Source organism: Colius striatus, chromosome 4 (assembly GCF_028858725.1).
Source record: "Colius striatus isolate bColStr4 chromosome 4, bColStr4.1.hap1, whole genome shotgun sequence".
NCBI classification, from domain to species: Eukaryota; Metazoa; Chordata; class Aves; order Coliiformes; family Coliidae; genus Colius; species Colius striatus.
This window is the reverse complement of record NC_084762.1, coordinates 53,152,325-53,172,621: the sequence shown is the minus strand read 5'-3', so window position 1 is coordinate 53,172,621 and position 20,297 is coordinate 53,152,325. Positions and strand designations below refer to the sequence as shown.

The 20,297-nt window shown below is 38.9% G+C and overlaps 1 protein-coding gene across 2 annotated transcripts in view; it reads right to left on the bottom strand.

Annotated features, from left to right (window-relative positions):
- Nucleotides 1–20,297, bottom strand: part of DTNA (dystrobrevin alpha) — a 189,103-nt gene that overhangs the window by 74,601 nt on the left and 94,205 nt on the right. For both annotated transcript variants that reach the window (XM_061994451.1, XM_061994450.1), the window contains exon 3: nt 17,138–17,218. In XM_061994451.1, coding sequence (XP_061850435.1) covers nt 17,138–17,218 — 81 coding nt within the window. The remainder of the gene's footprint in view (nt 1–17,137; nt 17,219–20,297) is intronic.

The window sequence follows — 20,297 nt, the reverse complement described above, 5'->3', positions numbered from 1 at the left end:
AGTTTGAAAGTTTTATATTTTCCTCAAGCTAGAAAGTCTGCAGACTCCCTTGAACACTTACCTCCTGCCCTTCTGTCTTTACCTGTGTTCAGAACATCTTTTCCTAGAGCCTTTTACTACTTTAATGATGAAAAAAAATAGTTACAGCGTAAAATTCCACCACCTACAAATATGTCAACATGTTAATTAGTGGAAGAAGTGTACTCTCTGGATACTTTTGGAGAAAGCAGAATTTAGGACAAAATTACGTTGCTTATTGTAAATACATAGATTAACTTCATTGATCCCAATACTTCCTCTTCAAGTGTTTTTTAGTCTCTTCATTATCAGGAAAACAATGTATTTTTAATTTCTTGCAACTATTAACTTTAACTTCCTTGCAAATAGTAATTTTCTGTTTGGTAGGCAACAGTAATGTGAGAGAAAAGATAGACTATTTTAAAGGAAAGAGATTAAAATGTATTTATGCAGTAAAAAATGAAGTAATGCACTTTATTTAGAATTATGGGAAGGCTACGAGATATAGATAATCTTAGATATATCATGAGTCTCAAAGGAGGCTGATAACTTCAAATATCAGTCGTTAAGAAACTATGTTGCCTTAAGCAAGCAAGCATAAGAAAGAAAACTGTAGTGGAAGTTGTCTTCCAAGTAGTAAAAAAAAAATAAATTAAACCCAGTCTGTGTGCTTAAGCTTTCTCACCATTAAATGGATCTACTTATGCAAAAATCCTCATCTGTTCTACTGCATTTTTTATATTCCACCTGAACCATGAACTCTACAATGTTATCTTTCCACTAAATGAATGTGGAAGAGATTACTTTTAATCAAACAAAGGGAATTCACGAAATTGGGGCTTTAATAATCAGTTCAAATTTGCTTAACATACAGTAGGTCTAACTAAATCTATATTAAAACATGCCTAATTGCCAGTTAAGAAAGATAGCTTTTCCTTTGTTGGTGAATACAGGAAAAACTTTTAAAGATGCATTAATTTCAATAAGAAATTGTTGTATACATTTCATTAAGAACCCAGTCCAGCAAAGCTTTTACAAACATGCTTGCCTTTAGATGTACTAATACTGTCATTTGAAACCAATGGCACCTGAATGTATGCCAGGTATTTCAAGTGGATTTCATTAAAAGGGAAAGGTTTATACTTCCTTGTCTAACAATCCTAAAAATATTACAAAATGTTAGACAATTCTCTTTTTTTAAAAAAAAATAGGATCTATGAAGCCATCACAGATCAGGGGATTGGAGCCATTTGTCATTGTCATTGGTATGAAGCCCTGAGAAGTTCTGTTTCCTGTTTGGCTCCCTCCCTCCTGCTGCTGAGTAGGTAATGGAGGACTGAGTGAGGTGCGTTTTCCCTCTAAACTACACCCATTTGTGGACAAGTTGCCCCTCAAATCAGTCAGCTTTAGCAGGATCACCAAATGCTTTATCTGCACATCCCACTCCTTTGCAGATTGATGTGCCAGTTACAGTGGCTATGTTCTCTGGGTGCCAAATCACATGAAAAAGAAAATGTACCAAGATGTTGCTTCTGTTCAGGGCTAAAATGAGGTACTCAGCTCTTTGGCTGGGTAGGTCTGCTGACACCCAGCACCCTACACGGCCTGGCACACCCCAGGTACTCATTGCCCAAATAGTTGAACCTATGCTCAGACTGTACCTGGAAAAATCGTGTACGTTCCTACTCCTGCTCCCTTATCTCTTGGGCTCCCTGTCTACCTTATTTTCTGGCCTCTGCTAATCTGACACACAGTTCATATAGCCCAGTGACTTCTAGCATAGCTGGGCACCCTCTAGGCAGCCACTCCAGTGAGCTTGGCATGTGCTGGGTTGCTTCTGAATTCTCTGCAGGCCATCAACAGCTCCCAATGGTTGGTCATTACTGTTGAAAAGCAAGACTAGTGGACTAGTGGAATGTGTTAATGCCAAAATGTATTTCATTGCATCTTTTTCCTGTTTTCCTTGATTCTGAGGTTTTGGAGATGCAGTGATTGGTGAGTACTGCAAACAAAAGATAGTAACAGGAGAAGGGGTAATGGGATGAAGTTGGAACACAAAAAGTTCCACTTAAACAGAAGAAAAAACTATTTCACTGTGAGGGTGATGGAGCCCTGGCACAGGCTGCCCAGAGGGGTTGTGGAGGCTCCTTCCTTGGAGGTCTTCAAGACCCGCCTGGACATGTTCCTATGTGACCTGATCTAGGTGAACCTGCTTCGGCGGGGGGGTTGGACTAGATGATCTCTAAAGGTCCCTTCCAACCCCTGCCATTCTATGATTCTATGAAACTTACAGAAGTAATTATCAAAATATGCAGAATATGTACCGCCGTGTTATTCTGATCCCAAATGCTTTAATTTTTAGAGATCTGTGTTTTAGACCCATATGACAGTATGAAAAGTTGTAAGAGGATGATTTATTGTTAAAAAAGAGTAACCAGACAGCATTCACTTCTTTGGAAAAATCAAAGTCTTGTCAAGGATTGTCCACCTGGAATTGAATTTGGCACAACTTACTGCTGAGCTTCATCTTCAGGACAAAGGCCTCTGCAACAAGTAAGACAGTCTGGAACAAGGGAAACAACCTTGGTGGAGGAAGATCCAGTTAGGGGATGTTTAAATAGAATGGGACCTGATTTTGAATGCAACCATGAATGCTTAGTGAGCTGGCTGATATCAGTGTAAGGATATGACACGTAGAAACAAGTCACTGAACTTTTTTGGGAAAAGTTTTAAAGATTGTCCTGTCTGCATACTCAGGTTTTTACCCTTGTATCCTCACCAACTATTCTGCCCAGAAGGAAAAAATCAGTTCTTCTAAAATCTTTTGAGATTGTGATCACTAAAGCACATCAAACAAACATGGCCTGTTGGAACTGTCTGTCAGCTTGGCCAAGTGCTACTAATGAGGAATAACTGTTAGGGTAACAATACACCGAAATGTGGCCTTTTTATTTTTAACATGGTACCTGACAAATCCACCAAGGTGTAAGATTACGTAAAGATCACCAGTAAAATTCTTCTCTTTTACATTAACTTAATTTACACCAAGTATTCTTTCTCCTCCTGCTGTCAGTTCCTGCCTATTTCGTCTCACCTATATTTAACTGAAGCCTGAAGCGCTTTCTGTGGGTGGCAGAAGAGGCCATCAGTCTCCCCAAGGAGCTGCACTAATGACAGTCGATACTGCAAAAAGGAACTGTGGGTGATGCACCCTGCAGTGCTGGGCTGAGAAACTGTTGTCATCTACTTGTCACCCAGATGCTGGGAAAGTGTTTTGGTTTCTTTAAACATACTTTGAAATAATTTACTCAAAATGCTGAATGAAGTATGACATCTCTAAAATGAAATAGTAAAAAAATCTAACTCTAAGCTTCTTGATATTTTGATGACAACCAGGAAAGACAGCTCAATTAAGACTCTGCACTGTTGCTAATAAGTCACATAGTTTAAATCCATTGATTAAACAAAATTTTCTCACTGTGAGGCTTAAACACACTTATTAATTAAAGAGCAATGTGTAAACAGCAGGCCTGTTGCTGTGTGTATGCCACAGCCAGAAACTCTATAATTCCTCCTTGCCCTCCCGGTCAAGGCAACGGTACTTCTAGATTATGCATCTCTATTATTTTTGCTATCCCATCATAATACCATTTTAATGAGAAAGGCTTTATTTGAGGCATGGTGTGATCAGGCCTTAGTCTCACTTAAATAGTTCCTACAAACGGGTTTTGCAAGCGTCAGCTTTAAGTTAGCCAAAGAATTCATGCAGACATAAGGTAATAAAACTTGGTCAATAAATACATATGACACTTAACAGCTTTCTTATTTCTCTTAGAGTAAGGTCAATCTGCCTTGCATCAGAGTTCGTATTTCAATTAGTAAAATTACAGCATTTCAAATTTTTAATGAAATATAGTTCTTCTGTACTACGTTACAGCAAAACATACTAATGTAGGAAAGAGCTTCTGCACTCCCAAAAGGTGGAAAAAACATCTCCAAGGCTGGGTGATACTGTATCTGGAGCTGTTTTTCAAAGCACCATCTCTGTTGTAGATCTGATGACAGAAACTGAATTATGAAGTCCTTAAAAAAAATGTTTCCAAAGAAAAGAAAGAGCCATGTTCCATCCCTCCTGTTTAGCAGATTAAACTAGAAGTTCAGAAATGACTGAACATATGAGAACAAAACTGTAATTTTAGAGCGTGGCACAACTCAGATTGTGTCTAACGATCCAAGACAAATCAGATTTTAGAAAAAAGGCGGGACACGGTGCACAAGCCTTCTGGTAGCTGCAATCCTGACCACAGGATGGCACTACTGGGTATATTTTAGTAAACGCAGCGCACATTTACTATAACGTTTTAACTCTCTACTGGCACGGTGTCAAGCGAGCTAAAAGAAATTAAAAGCTGTGCATCCCCACCACTATCTCCAGCAAATGGTCTCGTCTTATGTATTTGGTTGAATAAAAAATATGTGCTTGAAAATTTCGTACTGTAGATGTCCCATACAGGTGATCACATATGATAGGCAAACAATGCCAAATCTGTGAGGTGGAAAGGGAAGAATGTCTTGATGTTGAATATCCTTATTACAGTGATAATATCTTCTCCAGAAGTATGTTCTTTCAAGGCCCAAATCTGACTAATCCTACATCTTTCTCGTCTTAAATAATTTCAGTTTGTTTCCTTTGATATAACCTCTGTCGGCTCCCTCTATCTCCACCAAAAAAACCTCCCCATGCCACAAGAGAACTACAGATTGTTTTGTTGACAACAACAAGAAATGTAAAGCGAATGTAAATGTTAACAAATGGGATTATTTCTATTTTCCATTAGTTTTGAAACAGTATATGTTACTAGGTCTAAGGATACAGGGTATCATCCACAATCCCATATTAACTGCTGTTCTCTTCTAAAAAAAATAGCTTATGATGACAAGAGAATATACAATTCAAAAGTTCTGTATAATTTCTTCCCTGATGGCTATAGAAAACAAGTTGAGATTACATTGTCAGCCTTTAGGTTCAGCCATATCACAAAGGTCAACAAAATACAATGAGCACCTTCTATACATTTAGAACTGCTTGAAGACAAAAACCCCTCTTTGGCCCATCTCCTGTTTTTCAGAGTTTGATCCATGTCTTCTGTAATTTATTTTTGTTTAATCATTTATGGTAGGCAAGACTGTAAATAGCAACACAAGGTACAGGACACTAATGAAATATTAATTGTGTATTTACTTGAATATAAATGATGTAATGTTTTCCATATACACATATTCTTAAGATTGTAGAATCATAGCATGGTAAGGGTTGGAAGGGACCTTTAGAGATCATCTAGTCCAACCCCCTTGCAGAAGCAGGTCCACCTAGATCAGGTTGCACAGGAACACATCCAGGCAGGTCCTGAAGACCTCCAGAGAAGGAGACTCCACAACCTCCCTGGGCAGCCTGTGTCAGGGCTCCGTCACACTCACAGTAAAATAGCTTTTTCTTCTGTTTAAGTGGAACTTTTTGTGTTCCAGCTTCATCCCATTAGCACTTGTCCTGTTGCTAGATACAACAGAAACAAGAGATGTCCCAACCTCCTGACATTCACCATTTATATATTTGTAAATATTAATAAGATTCTCCCTTAGTCTCCTCTTCTCCAGACTAAACAGCTCCAGTTCCCACAGCCTTTCCTCATAAGGAAGATGCTCCAGTCCCCTGATCATCTTGATGACCCTGTGTTGGACTCTCTCCAGAAGTTCTCTGTCCCTTTTGAGCTGGATGCCCAGATCTGGACACAGGACTACAGATGAAGCCTCATCAGGGCAGAGTAGAGGGGGAGCAGAACCTCCCTCCACCTGCTGGCCATACTCTTCTTGATGTATCCCAGGATGCCATTGGCCTCAAGATGATCCTTATTCTATTAATTTGAATAATTTCTTCCAACACATGGATGGATTTTTTACCATAATATTATTAATAATAATTAGAGAAATACTTAATGCTTGGGCAAACTGTCTGACACCAGAATTGCGTTTTTTAGTCCCAGAAGTGACACACTAAGGAGTGATGGCACATGCTTCTCTCTTCTTAAGAGTTTGGGTCAATCCAGAGGGTTTCTGGGACAAAATCTCAGTACCAGTCTCAGCTTCTGAGAGCACTGCTATAAAGTAGGACATTCACGTGGCATGCAGGACTTTGGAAAAAAAGCATCTTAGGCCTGAAGTTATAAAGCCAGTTCAGATCTTACTCAACTTTTTACTGAGACTCGTAATGGAGGTGCTAATTAATGGTATAGGTTCAAGCTTTCACAGGTATTTAAACATCTACTACACTTGAAAACAGTAGGACTTATTTGCCCAAAAATCTTTCAGGAACTGAGCTATAATCAGCTTTGAGATGGGGAATGATGGATCCTGACATCTGGAAGATCCGATTTTTTGGTATTGAATCCATTTGAGTAGACAGTATCTCATTCAGATAAAACATAGAGAATATTTGACTAAACTCTGTCTTTGTGTTAACACACAATCTTTCCACATTTGTCCTTCTGCCATTACTCATATTCAAAGCACTGTCCTCTGCAAGAGCCGCAACGTGCTCCAGTTCCCTGGCTGATTTGCTCAGCACCAGCAACAGGAGGCAATTGCAGTGGCTTCCATTGCAGCAGCTTGCAAAATCATGCTCGAAAACTCATATCTCTTAAGGAAACAGGTATGAGCAATAGGTCAAGATAAAGAGAAAAGCTCCAGTTGACACAAACATAGCTCAGTAATCAGTAACAATGAGGAAGAAAACAAGACTGCAGAACGTGAAACAACAGATAGGTGAAGTCCCACACATCTGTCCTTCCTCTTCTGTGTGACAGAAGCTCTTTAATGATGTTGTCAGGGCCCCTAGATGGAGTAAGAGTCCCAACATCTGTGGACACTTATCTGTTATCCTTTATTTCACACATGCAATCCTTAAATATATCCTGCAAATCCAAGACAAAATAAGAGTTTCAATGCAAAATATAGAGGAATGAAATGTGGAAAATTAAACTTGGGGAAGATCAGCACCTTTACAGGAGATGCAGTATGATAGTAATGTTGGCTTCATTTATCGGAAATAGAGTTCAACCTCCTCAAACAACATACACCAAGAGACTGATTAATTCCTTCCTTCCTGCCATAGTCATGTCAGTGAGTTCAACAGAGTTACTTTCAATTTACTTTCTGTCAGAAGAGGAGACATATGTCTATCCATCCACATAGGCTGAAGAAAAGGCTGGGCATACACAGAACTTTTGGAATTAGCCTGCACTCTGCACAGTAAAGGGCCCAGGACTGCTTGCAAATACCCTGCGGCCAACAACAATACCACAGATATAATTCAGTCTGAATTCAGCTTAGCAATTCTTAATCCAGCACATGGAAAACTGCCTCTGTAAATCCACTGTACATCATAAACATTGACACTGGGAAGATGAATGCTCATTGTGTAGAGTCTCAGAACTATATTAATAACAATGCACACTGAGGACATTATATTGTGTGGTCTCTTCACACTTACAGAAGCAGGAAATATTTTTTATAGCCAGTATCTTCTCACAATTTCTCCTCACATACCAGATATGTGCTGTATGAAATCTTCCACCAAGACTTATGAAAATAATCCAAATACAAGCTAATGGTTAAGATGAAGCTTCTCTGAATATTCTGGGTGTTATGAAGTTGTTCTATACTGTTAGAGGTACACAGATTGACTTTTGATGTAACTCTGAAAATAATACAGAAAAATCCCACTCTTTGGGAAGGAGGGAATTATAGTAAAAATTATGTCAAGCCTCACACTCTTAATTGTGTAGATAAGGTGGAGGAAAACTGCACAGTGCCTACTCATTCTCCACAGTTGACTGACAGCATCAAAACCAGGAAAAGGCAAAAAAATCCTCGGCAAAAATCCCAACTCAGCAGATGCAATGGAGAATACTTTAAATGCAATGCTACAGCAAACAGATAGGGCAAAATGCTGCAGCTGATCTCCTGAGGAAAACATATTTCTGCAAGGACATTAAAACAGTCCTTTGCAGAAAACATGTAAGGACAGAGCTCGTGTACAATGTCTAGAGACTTAGCACATTGAGTACAGGGCGGAGGCTGATTCAAGATAAAGGACTGAAGCTCCCTAGCAATAAATGACCACGATCACCAAACTCATTGATATCTACTCCAAGAAAGACTTCTTACCTTCCCCCCCCACCCCCCTTCATGAATATATTGTCATACAGTAAAAAACTATGAGAATAAACAACATTAAACAGGCATTAAGTCACACTGCTTAATGTACTCTTAATGTACACGTTATGGAGGTGCTCATGTGACATCACGACAGGCCCAGCAGAATACCTAGATGGGACAAAGCAGAACAGCCCAGGGAAGGAGATGAAAGGCTACCTAGATGGGACAAAGCAGAACAGCCCAGGGAAGGAGATGAAAGGCTCAAGTGTAAGAGAGGGTTTGCTTCATGAAAGGTGCTTGGAGCCAAGAGGAAAATAGGAGAGGTTTGAGCATCCAAGGGAATGAAGTATTGTATAGAAGTCAGAGATAAAGAAAATGCCACAGACAATGCCATGAAGCTGAAGAAGGGACAGGGAAATGCCAAAGGAGACTTAAAAACACAGTTACAGCTTGAGAGGAAAAAAAAAGAGGATGAAAGAAGAAAAAGCTCTCACGAAGAAGCAGCATCCCTGAGAAGACAGGTGGATCCTCTTATCACCAAGGTATCTGTTTGCATGAGACAGTATGTCTGCATGTATTTTTGCAATTTTTAGACTGTCTAGAAGAAGAGCACTAAGCTAATAATTGGTCATTTTGTTTGAAGTGTTCATTGGGAGGACTGATGTGAAAAAAGATGCACAAACTTTCAGGTTTTGGGTAACTAATCAAAAGCCTGTCAGACCAAAGGTGATTGATGCCTGTGACCAGTAGCAGACGTTCAGAGACATCAGTAGGGAACTGAACAGACTGTCCGACCTTAAATCTGCATCAGGAAAGCCAACAGAAATAGCAGTGAATGGCTGTTATAGCAGAGTACAGGAAGTCAGTAAGAAGAGATTTTCAGCTATGATTCAGTTACACAATCTGTCTCCATCAAGGCAGGGCTGAGCCACCTGTGTAGCAGAGGGCAGCGTTTAATACTACTTGGGACATGGCCTAGTCTATGCGTCTATCAACTTCTGACTCAAAGGAAGCCAATTGAGTCATTTTTTCTCTGCAATGTGCAAAATAATATTAGGTGACAGACTTCTGCAACTCATTTATTAACTGAAGTCACTTGGAATCATGAGTGTGTTTGAAAAATCAACTGAGAGTTTAAGATACATGGCCTTCTTTGGTTCACTCTTTTTGACATTAAAATGAATTACAAACATCCACTGATAGTTCTTGTATCAACCTTGTATGAAATGGACTTGCAGTGGTAGCCTTTAAGAGCAAATGTTCAGAGATATCTGAGATACCATAACCTTTTTATGTAGTAATGGTGCACTTTGTGCTAACATGGAAGAAAAGGCTGAATAGCAGTCCCTCAATGAACATGCCAAATATTCAGGTTGTCTTTAGGTTTCTAACAGCTACTGTGATCTGTCAAGCATAATAATAAACAGTTAAGAGGAAAAGAAAAATGTTACAGTTAAAAGGAAAAGAAAATATGAATCCATTTTTAGGATATTGTGTGGTGAGTGAACACTTACAGACTAAAATCCTTATGAAGGATTTGTCTGCAGGGAACATGCTAAATCAAGCCCTTTTGAACTTTTGATTAAATAATTGATGCATAATGCAGAATGTATAATATATGCATCCTTTCCCCATAGTTGCCTGGAAACCCATATGGAACAGTACTGGCAGTTCCAGGAGCATTTTAGTCTCTAAGTTGCTGTTAAAGACAAAGGAACAAAAAAGTTTAAAAAATCATTACCTGATCTCTCTTTCCATTATTCAAGTACTGCAGGATACCAGAATTAGTAAGTTACACAGTGGTATCATGACTCTTGTAATGCAGACTGCTTTTTCATTTTTTAAAGCTATACCTCTTGGAGCCATACGAACAATATCATTCACTACAAGTGAATTGTAAAGCTCCCCTTCCACTAACATAGAAAATAAAGAACAGAACTAATATTTATGGTCTCTATTTTTATGTAATAATAATGATATTAATAAGCAGATCACAGAAAATTCAAAATGGTCAAAGGAAAAGAATAAATTAAGAACTCAAAATCGTGTGGGTTATTTTTTCTCCAAATTACAGGATTTTAAAGCAAATCTCAGGGAAGACTAATCACTGAGAGTTTAGAAGAATATGAGAATTCCATGATCAAAAATTCAAGAGGTAGATTGTTTTCCCAGGAAATAATGTTTCAAATTGTGGCCAAGTAGATCTTTTGCACTTCTTGACTAGGCAACATTATTTGTCATTCAGTTCGGTTGCTCTGTGACCCAGCTTGATTCTTCATTGCTTCCAAGAGGGAATGAAAAACATGTTAAAACCAACAATGAGAACAGAGCTCTAACCATGGAAACCTACAGAGATGAAGAATTAAGTTATATAATTGAAACAATTCTGTAATCATGATAATTTGGTGGCTCTGGTGGTCATCCTGAGAAAAAAATAGAAAAAGAGGGACGAGCACAAAATTGCAGAGTCTATTATACAGTCCTTGAGAAGTCAGGCAAGACATTAAGAACGAATGCCTCCTGACAAAGCAGGAATCTTCATGGGATTCTTGCACTTCTATTGAGCACTTCCTGTGCACTCCGTTTCGCCTCAGAGGAAATAAATACTCACTGAATAAAAACCAGAAAGAATGGCTTTATACTATGATGGCAAGTGGTCTCATTGAAGTAAAGAGAAGCAGTTCTCAGTTTTCGAATGAATGAACATATAAAGATTAAAGATTCGGTGGTGAGATATCAGCAGGACAGACTGGAACAATTTTGAACATGCTCTAGATTTCTGTTTGTGGAACTTTTTTTGGGATATGTAAGAACAGCACAGATTTTGGCATGCAGAAGAGAAAGTTGAACCCAGATCTCCTTGTTGACTTCCTCAGTCACTGGATTAACACAAAGATCAGAGCACCATTTCCAGTGTGGAATCAAGACTTTGATAGCCTTTCCTTTTACTATGAGTACGAGATACTATGACTTTTCTTTTGTGGTGAATGGCATGTTGGATGGGATGGGATAAAACGGTATTTTAAGTCAGAGCAGTAGAGAAAAAAACCAATCAAACCCTAGTAATTTTATTTAGGTTTCATAAACTATTTTTTTAAAAAAGTGTTTGCCATGCTGATGAGTGCCAGCAGCTCACACAGGTTGATTTCATCATTTTATACCCAAATTGTCACTTTCTAGGACTAAACCAGTTTCAGTAGCTTGCTGTAGCACTACAGGAGGTATAAGAGTACAGATGGAAAAAAAGCTTTAAGAAAAGCATCTAAAAATAATGTGTTTACGATAACTGTCATTCATTTTCAACGGGAAATTATTATATTTCAGGAGGATGAGAAATTATTCTAACTTCAAACAAATGCAGAAAGGCAGATAAGATCAGGGAGGCACCCAAAAGCATGTATGGAAATTAAGTTGACATGCCTATATGCCTCAGCTGTGACTACTCAAGCTCAGAGGAGGTAGGAGGAATAGCAGTGTGGACGTGGAGGAGACTGCCTTGGACATTCACAAAGTCTCCATCACAGTTATGGCAGCTGTGCTCCCTATGCAGCCACAGCTGTAGTACAACTTGGATAAATGAAAACACTGCCAAAAGAAACCCCAAAAAAGTCTTACACAGAAGAATGCTGAAGGGAGAAACAAAGACACCAAAACCCTAACATGCTAGGATTAAACTGCCAGAAAAACAAGCTTCCTTTCTGACTGTATTAATTAAGCCACATATTACTATCACCAGCAAGGCTTTAGATTCAACCTTTTAACTGCCAATCATTTATTCCAATCTAGGGAAATCAGAGAAATCTGCTTTTTTGAAGACAGAGTCTTAGAATAATCTTGCAACACATTTAGAAAAGTTCACCAAGGACAGCAGTAGTTTTCCAGTTGTATAGCTCTGAATTAGTGAGTGATGTTTAATGGCATAATGGTTTTGATTACAATACATTATTATATTCTATTCCTGCTGCCACCATAGCCCAGAGGGAATCTGCATGTGAACATGTTTCATCTTAGCTTATTTTTCTGCATAAACAATTGGATTTTAATAAATTCACTGGAAATAAAATACTAAAATAAACCAATGGCACAATGTCACTAGGAATAACTATAAATAACCCTTTTTGGTGGTTCCTGGATACTGGTGAGTGTTGAGAGATATGTGTAACTGCTGTCACTCGTTCTTCATGCCTTGTGTTAGGAAAAGCCTATTACACGTCTGTGTCAGAATGATATGAGTAAACAGCTGTAAATCAGTCTTGTCAAGATGGTATTTTCTCAGTGGTAGGCGGAGCTGAGCAGGAATCTGCATGGTGAGAACGTATATCGGATGTTTCAAAATGCACTTCAATGCACAGGAGGTGAAGCGAAGGACAATACCCTAATGTTTGAGCTTGTCAGAGCAACATTGGTTTATAAGGCTTTCAAATTCTCTAACTGTTGCAGACCTCACTCCTTGATTCTTGCAGTGTGTGCTATTTAGGGTCACCTTTAGATAATGAAAAAGTCACTTTTTCAGATTTTGTACATTTTATACAGTACAGACTGGAATAAGCATGTAGCATATTTGGCCAGGTTTCTGTACCTGTTTCCTATATGCTTTTATCCTCCCAAATTTAACCTCAAATGACCAGGGTTCTGCTATTTCCAAGACTACGTCCAGCACCATGATCCAACAGAGCAGCCACAGTTGTCTCACATGCTCCTGCTTTATACTGAGATCTGAAGATGGCACAATTAGCAGCAGTGTTTTCTCTGGGGTCTATCTGTCCACAACTCTTAGCATTTATTTAGAATTATTCATGTCCAGTCTCAAGATCCTCTCGAGACTTCTTTACTGTTCTCTATCTTTTCTTTTCTTGCAGAAAAGGTATCTAATAATAACATAAATGTGTTACTATTTATGACTAAGAGCAGACTTGTGCTACAGCAACAGGTCAGTTGCTACAGGAGTTCTGCAAAGTTACAAGCAGGTAACCTGCAATCATCTCTTTCTTTACCCACCACATCCTCAAAGCTACCTACATTACTTACAGAGTTTGTCTTTTCATTAATTTTAGAAATTGTCAGCAGAAATAGAGAAACACAAAATGAGTTTCTATTCATGGTCCACTAATAAATCTTCCTAGCCTTTAGGATTTCTGTGTGTAGAATTTTGTGGGTCTCTTACTTTGGGGATTTTGTCACATATTGCATCCCACATTTGGGCACTTTGCAGATTCAGAGGTGTGTCAATAATAACTTGTAAATATGTAGTGTTAACATAACTAAAGGGGAATACTTAAATCTGCAGGAATTTTTCTATGAAAAGCAGGGCTTTTTCAAATCTATCTACTTATCATTTTCTAAATTCTTAAAAAGAGTTTCTTGTTTCTCTGAAGAACGAGGCTGGACTGGATTCAATTCAATCCTGCTTGACAAATAATTGCAATGACTGATACCGATTTTTCTTACTTTGCTGATTTAAACTGCCTGTTGGTTTAAATGCTCTGAGAGATTTTTATAAAAAAAATACTTTTCACACGATTATTTTCCTAAACTTTTCCAGAACTACCATAAAGACAATTATTTGCAATTTTGAAGACTATTGGCTATCTTTAAAGTAGTCTACCTCTTCTGAAAGTGATTTCATCAACAGTATTAGTATTCAAAGTGCAACATACATAGTGGTTATTACCATCAGAATGGTGGTAAACTGTCACTTCCTCTATTATCTTTGGCCAGATAATTAGTTTCAGGAGAAATGCTGCAAGATAGAATGACTTTTAGATTATGAAGGCGCTTTTGCCCATCACACACTGCCTACTGCACCAGTTTTGTTTCGGCAAAACACTGAGAGAAGAATTCACAAAGAGAGGCCAGGAGATGAATCTATGACTATGCATTAAAGACATCATAAACAGTGTATTGTTTGTGATAAATGTAGCTGCCTCTTAAATGAGATCCTCTGACTGTCTTTGCTAATAGGCACCGTTGGGTAAAAAATATGGTGTTAATGAAACCTCTGCTCTGCTTTCCTGAGAAAAGCCACTTCTAGCACTCAAAGAACTTTTTTTGCTTCCATCCTCATACACCTTCAGCCTGAATCCAAGAGTAGTTCTCTACAACTTATTACATTAGCTCTTTAGAAGAACCCCTTAAATACATTCTTTCTAAGCATTTTTCCTAGTAAGTCTGGTCTGATGTGCCAGGCAGACCAGGAAAGCACAGCTGAAAGAAGACAAGGATAGCTTGAGTGACAGGAGGTGGTATGCACTTGGGAGTGGTGTAGAACTGCCTTTGAGCTTTTTCTTTCTATGTTCTCCCCTAAATGAAACAGCTCAGATGCAGCAGAAATGGGTTTTTTTCTAATGTTCTTCATTTTTTTTTCCCCTGAGCTTACTACTGGGTGGTGTATAATGGCAATTTCTGTAGACTAAAAAAAAAATAGCTGACATGAGCCAGAAGTCTGATATTAACTGTTTCAGGGCAGTGCCTCATTCGGTCACTCTATGTTTAGAACCTTTATCTTGGACAGCCATTGCTTGAAATCACATCAGATGAATTAATGACTTCTTCTCCCACTAATAAGAGAAAGTTATCTGGGACATCAGCAGTCTACCAGAAATAACCAGAAGAAAACTGTAGTTGACCGTGTCCAGTTCTGGGCTTCCCAGCTCAAGAGGGACAGAGAACTTCTGGAAAGAGTCCAGTGCAGGGCCACCAAAATGATCAGGGCACTGGAACATCTTCCATATGAGGAAAGGCTGCGGGAACTGGGGCTGTTTAGTCTAGAAAAGAGGGGACTGAGATCTTATTAACATTTACAAATATCTAAAGGGTGGGTGTCAGGAGGTTGGGTCATCTCTTTTTTCTATAGTAGATAGCAACAGGACAAGGGGTAATGGGATGAAGCTGGAACACAAAAAGTTCCACTTAAACATAAGAAAAAACTATTTCACTGTGAGGGTGAGGGAGCCCTGGCACAGGCTCCCCAGGAAGGGTGTGGAGTCTCCTTCCTTGGAGGTCTTCAAGACCTGCCTGGACATGTTCCTATGTGACCTGATCTAGGTGAACCTGCTTCTGCAGGGGGGTTGGACTAGATGATCTCTAAAGGTCCCTTCCAATCCCTATGATTCTATGATCCTATAATTCTATGATTCTATGGTAAAAAGACACATGCAATTCTGTCCATTCCAGAGCAACAAGCATTATTCCTTAAGTTGCATAGAATCTAATTCTCCAGTCAAGATTTTAAGTTCCTCCCTTTTTTTTTTTTTTTTCATCAGGAGAGGCTTATACAGTATTAGTGTTGATACAAGACCAGCAAATCACTTCTCCTGGGTTATCAATGGTAACCAGAAGGCAAGAACTGTCCATGAGCGACTTAGCTCAAACTGGCAAACTGAAGGGCATGTGTATTGTTTCTCACAAAGAGAAGTAATAGTTCCACAAAAGCAGATCACGGTAGATAAATAAGAGGAATAAAGTTAAGATTAACAACCAATAATTTTAGCCAGTCAGTCACTCCCAACAATGAAGCTATTGCACCCTTATGCTTTTTCATTTGCTTTGAATACAGTTATCAAAGCAATTAGTGTTACGACTTTGCCACTGTTAACTGGATACTTTTGTCACTTCGGACTATTGTATTCTGCTACCATGAAAATTTCATCCTCTTAAAAACAGGGTTTTTTTTAAAAAAGAAAATAAATAACTGAATGAAATATTATAGTGTTTTTCAACACATTTCCTCCTGAATGGGAGATGGTAGCTGCTGGGCAGGCACTAAACCCCTCTGGGTTTTGTGTCTATCTGCCTGTTTATAATGTGATACTGATTCTTCAATTAATATTTCAGCTAAGCACATACGAAAAACATGAGAAATGTGCTGCAGAAGTGATTGAACAACCAGCTCCATAGCTAATAACCCAATAAATACCCTCCAAAGCCTTTTCCAACACAACTTGGACTCTCCAGTATGTTTGGACAGCATAAGCTAAACATTTCTGTAATGCAGATAGATGTAACTCCAAAACTAATAACTTTCTCCAGGACAGTTCATGTCTATCTTAACATACTTACCGATGTGTGTAGCACAAGTATAGTGAGGCTGTAATTCTAATTTAAGATATGAAGAGACTAAGAGCTTGTTTTTTCTACATTAGTTCTCTCCCTATTGCTACTGCTGACAAGATTCCCCTGATTAGGATTTTTTTTTTCTTTTTTTACTTGTTATGGAAAGGTCTGTTAAAACATATAAACCAAAACCTGCCATACTATTTTGGATGGAAAGGAAAGGATACACTCCATTACAGATTTTATATGTGTTTCCCCTTTAAAGCTCACAGCACACGACTGTGCTAATAGAAACTGCAGCTCTAAAGGAAGAGAAACTAAAGTCAATGACTAAGTGGGAAACTTCTCAAGAATGAAGCCTAGATGGAGCAAGACATGCATGCAGAGATTACAAGAAGGTTCATGCTCTTCTAAGAGATGTCTGTAGCTGATCTTCAGGAAAAAAAGAGGCTGGTTGACATTGCACGGACTTTGTTGCACCCCAAATAGATGAGGACTGGAACCCTCATTTCCTTCCTTGGAGTTGCTCGGAAAGCATTGAATTTGCAGGATCTTACTGAAACCCACATATTTTATCTTACAAGAAAACTGGAGAATGTAGTTAACATATTTGTTAATTAAAGATGTGGCCTGCATCACTACCCACCATTCTATGACTGAATCATTGGCATGTTTGAGACAAGTTCAACATATAAACAGGTTAATATTTAAAACCTGCCCAGGCACTCTGATTAGAGCCTTCTGCAATGCTGAATCACACAGCCTTGATTTGTGATTGATCTGAAGGACAGACTGGGGAGTTCAGTGGAAGGCTAATAACAATGACAGATGAAAGAAGTGCTGCCATACTTACAGTTGCATTTCTTCTGCACAAATCTAAGCTTGCACGCTGTTCGGTAGGTGGACAAACGGATGCGATCCAGATCTTGAGCCCCTGGTGGAAAAGAGTAACAGTGACGTTTGTATGGAATATGATCTGTGCACATCTTTGCTAGCAGGGAAGGCAGAGAACAAAGAGAACACGGGAGTTGACTCCATGTAATGTTTTTCAAGGCTCTCTGTTGCAGGGAGAGTAGAGAGGGGTGAGGAGAAAGAAGGCAAATGGCAGGAGCTACAGTGTGAAAAGACTTTTATAAAGAAAGGCGAGGAACAGTCAGTCCACTGTGCCTGTCACTTTGAATAACAATCTGGTCAAGCTGCAGGCGAAAAGACACATTGGCCAGACCCCAACAGCAGGAAAAGCCTCCATCTAATTTTAATATTTAACAACAAGGCTCATAACAAATATCTTTGGCTGACATATCAGACCAGAAGAAGGTATTGCCAGCAAACCAAATTAGAAACAGTATCATGCTGAAATGAAAAGATTGATAGTAGTTTGCAGAGGGGACAAAAATAACACAAAGGCTGTGAGGCCTTTCTCCATTTTACAGAGGTATGTTCTTTGCAATGGAGATCTCAAAGGATCGGCTCTCTGCTTCACATGTAGCTTGGCATTGGCTGCTCCAGCTTAAAGATTTGGTAACACTTCCAAAACAGCTGTCTAGGAGATGGGTATAAACTGACTGGTAACTACGTCACATACAAGTGCAGAACCTGGCACGGTGTCTTTAGGCCTCCTGCTGCTGTGCACCACTCATAACACTTCCCAAAAACCTCAAAAAGTAGACAAGAAGATAGTGATTAAAATCTTTTCTCCTTGACTGATATGTCTTAGATAAAGAAGTGATGCAAAGGTGGTCACTTACCACCTCCCAAAAGTAGTCTCTGAACTATATTCATCTCAGAAGACAAAAATCCCCACCCTCTTATTTCCCTACCCCAGTTTCATTGCTGAGAACAACACTATATGATACGGACTATCTTTCTAGCCAGGAGAGGTGATCTATCCGGGCTGTGTTCCTCTTTCCCATCCCTAGACGGCTCTGAGAGGGTACAGGGTAGGGAACAAAAAGGCCTGGATGCTGTGCAAGCCCTGTTCAGCAATAGTGAAAATATATGTGTTATCAACACTTTTTTAGCCACAAATCTAAACTAAAGCACCATGCAGGCTCCTATAAAGAAAGTTAATGTCATCTCAGCCAGACATTATGCAGGTACTCATATACTACAGCACACTTTTTATAATGAAGCTTTGTGTTCCTTGCAGAGTAGTGTCAGGGATGTACTATACTAACAATGTTCCTGCAGTTCTCTTGACAGTCACGTCTTATTTCTCTTACAAACAATCCACTATTTCTCAAGATAATTCTATTACATATGAAGTCTGAGACTGTCACCCTGTAACTAGATTTGCCTATGTTCTGTCTGTAATTACTAAGCTTCCTATTATTTGTCCCCTGCAACACAGTAAAAAGTGACAGAATGTCTCCCCCATCTTCAGAGGGAGACTAAGACGAGCATTACTGGGACTTGAGCAGCTGTGCACACTGAAAGGCCAGGTCCGTGCTTGTGAATCAAACATGCTTGGGATTGTTCTCCAGGGGTGAGCCCAGGGGTGATCAAATGTTCTATACATGTGCTTCTGAGTTCTCTGAATTAAGAATTTCTCATTTAGGTGGCCTACTGAGAATGTTGGCCAACTCTACTGTATCTACTAGCTCTGTTGTGTCTTGTAAATATTTCAATATCACACAAGGCTTGCTGTTGTAACTCAGATGGATATTTCTCTTGTCTCATGTGTTCAACATCTTGGACCAATGGAAGGAGGGGTTGTTCTTCATTCAGAAGCAAAAAAACCCCTCTGAAAATAAAATGGAAAAAGAAAAAAGGATGATGCATTTGTCCAATATCAGAATATATTGTACTCTTACTTAGAATTACAGAGATCTCTTGTGCTTGTATCAGCTAAAGTCAATGGCATAACTTCCATTAACTTCAGTTAGTTTGAAATATTCTGAAAATGGAAGGCAATAGCTTACGAATGCTGTGAGGATTTACGGCTTGTTCCCACAGTTTTGAAGGTTGTTTTGCTGTTGGGTGATTTGGAGGAGTTAAGGAGGTGTTGGGAAAATTTACAATCAGCAGTTGGAGGTGGAGGAGGGACTATTTTCTCATACTGTACACAAATAGTTACTGTCTACTATTTTTTTCTTTCACATTTTAGTATTTTGACATACAGTGTGCTGCTTCCCTTTTCTATTTGCCTGCCTCTCTTCCTTCTTCTGCTACACACGGAGACAGAGAACTGGATTCCACTTTGGTAAAAAGGGGGGAAAATATTATGTCTTTTTGAAAAACTAAATATCTTTTAGGCAAAGAAATACCCATATTCACAAAATACTGAATTTTTCATTTTGAAAGTCCCTTGGACTCCTCTGTGCCTCTTTGAAACAGAAGCTCATCCTGGTGCTGCATTTAGGTGCCCTCAGCTCAACCCATGTTTAACAAAAAACATGTGCTCCATGTGCCCTGTGTACTGTGAGCCATGCAATGCTTCTTAACACTCTAATAGCCACAGTTTCTGGTAAAAAGTTAAACTCCACAATCTGTCAATGTTAAGAGAAGACATAATATAGCAGGTTTGACGCTGTTTTAGGTTCTTGCAGTTGTATCTGCAAGTCTGAGACTAAAACTCCCCAAGTGGGTCATGTGCCAGACTACGTAAGAGAGCAAAGAAAAAAAATCCAACTTTTCCTGCCTTTTTAAGTGGAAAGTTTGTTCTGAACAAGGAATAGATGGATTTGACTCTCACTGTAAATGTTGGGCACTATGTGATTTTCCCTGTATTTAAAGATGTTTAGTTTGACTTTTCGGTTTCCTTTCCTTCAGAAGAGGCATCTTTCTAGGTTCAAATCTACAAACCTCTGTGAATTAGTACCATAGTCAATATCATCTTTTACAGAGACTTGTGGTTAAAGCTTGAATTGTGTCTTATATCTCAAAACATTGGCAATGATGGGTTAGTGGTTGGACTTGATGATCTTAAAGATATTTTCCAATCAAAATGATTCTATGAAAAAGCACTGTTGGACATTAAATCACTAGTCTATGCTTAATCTTGCCTGACATGC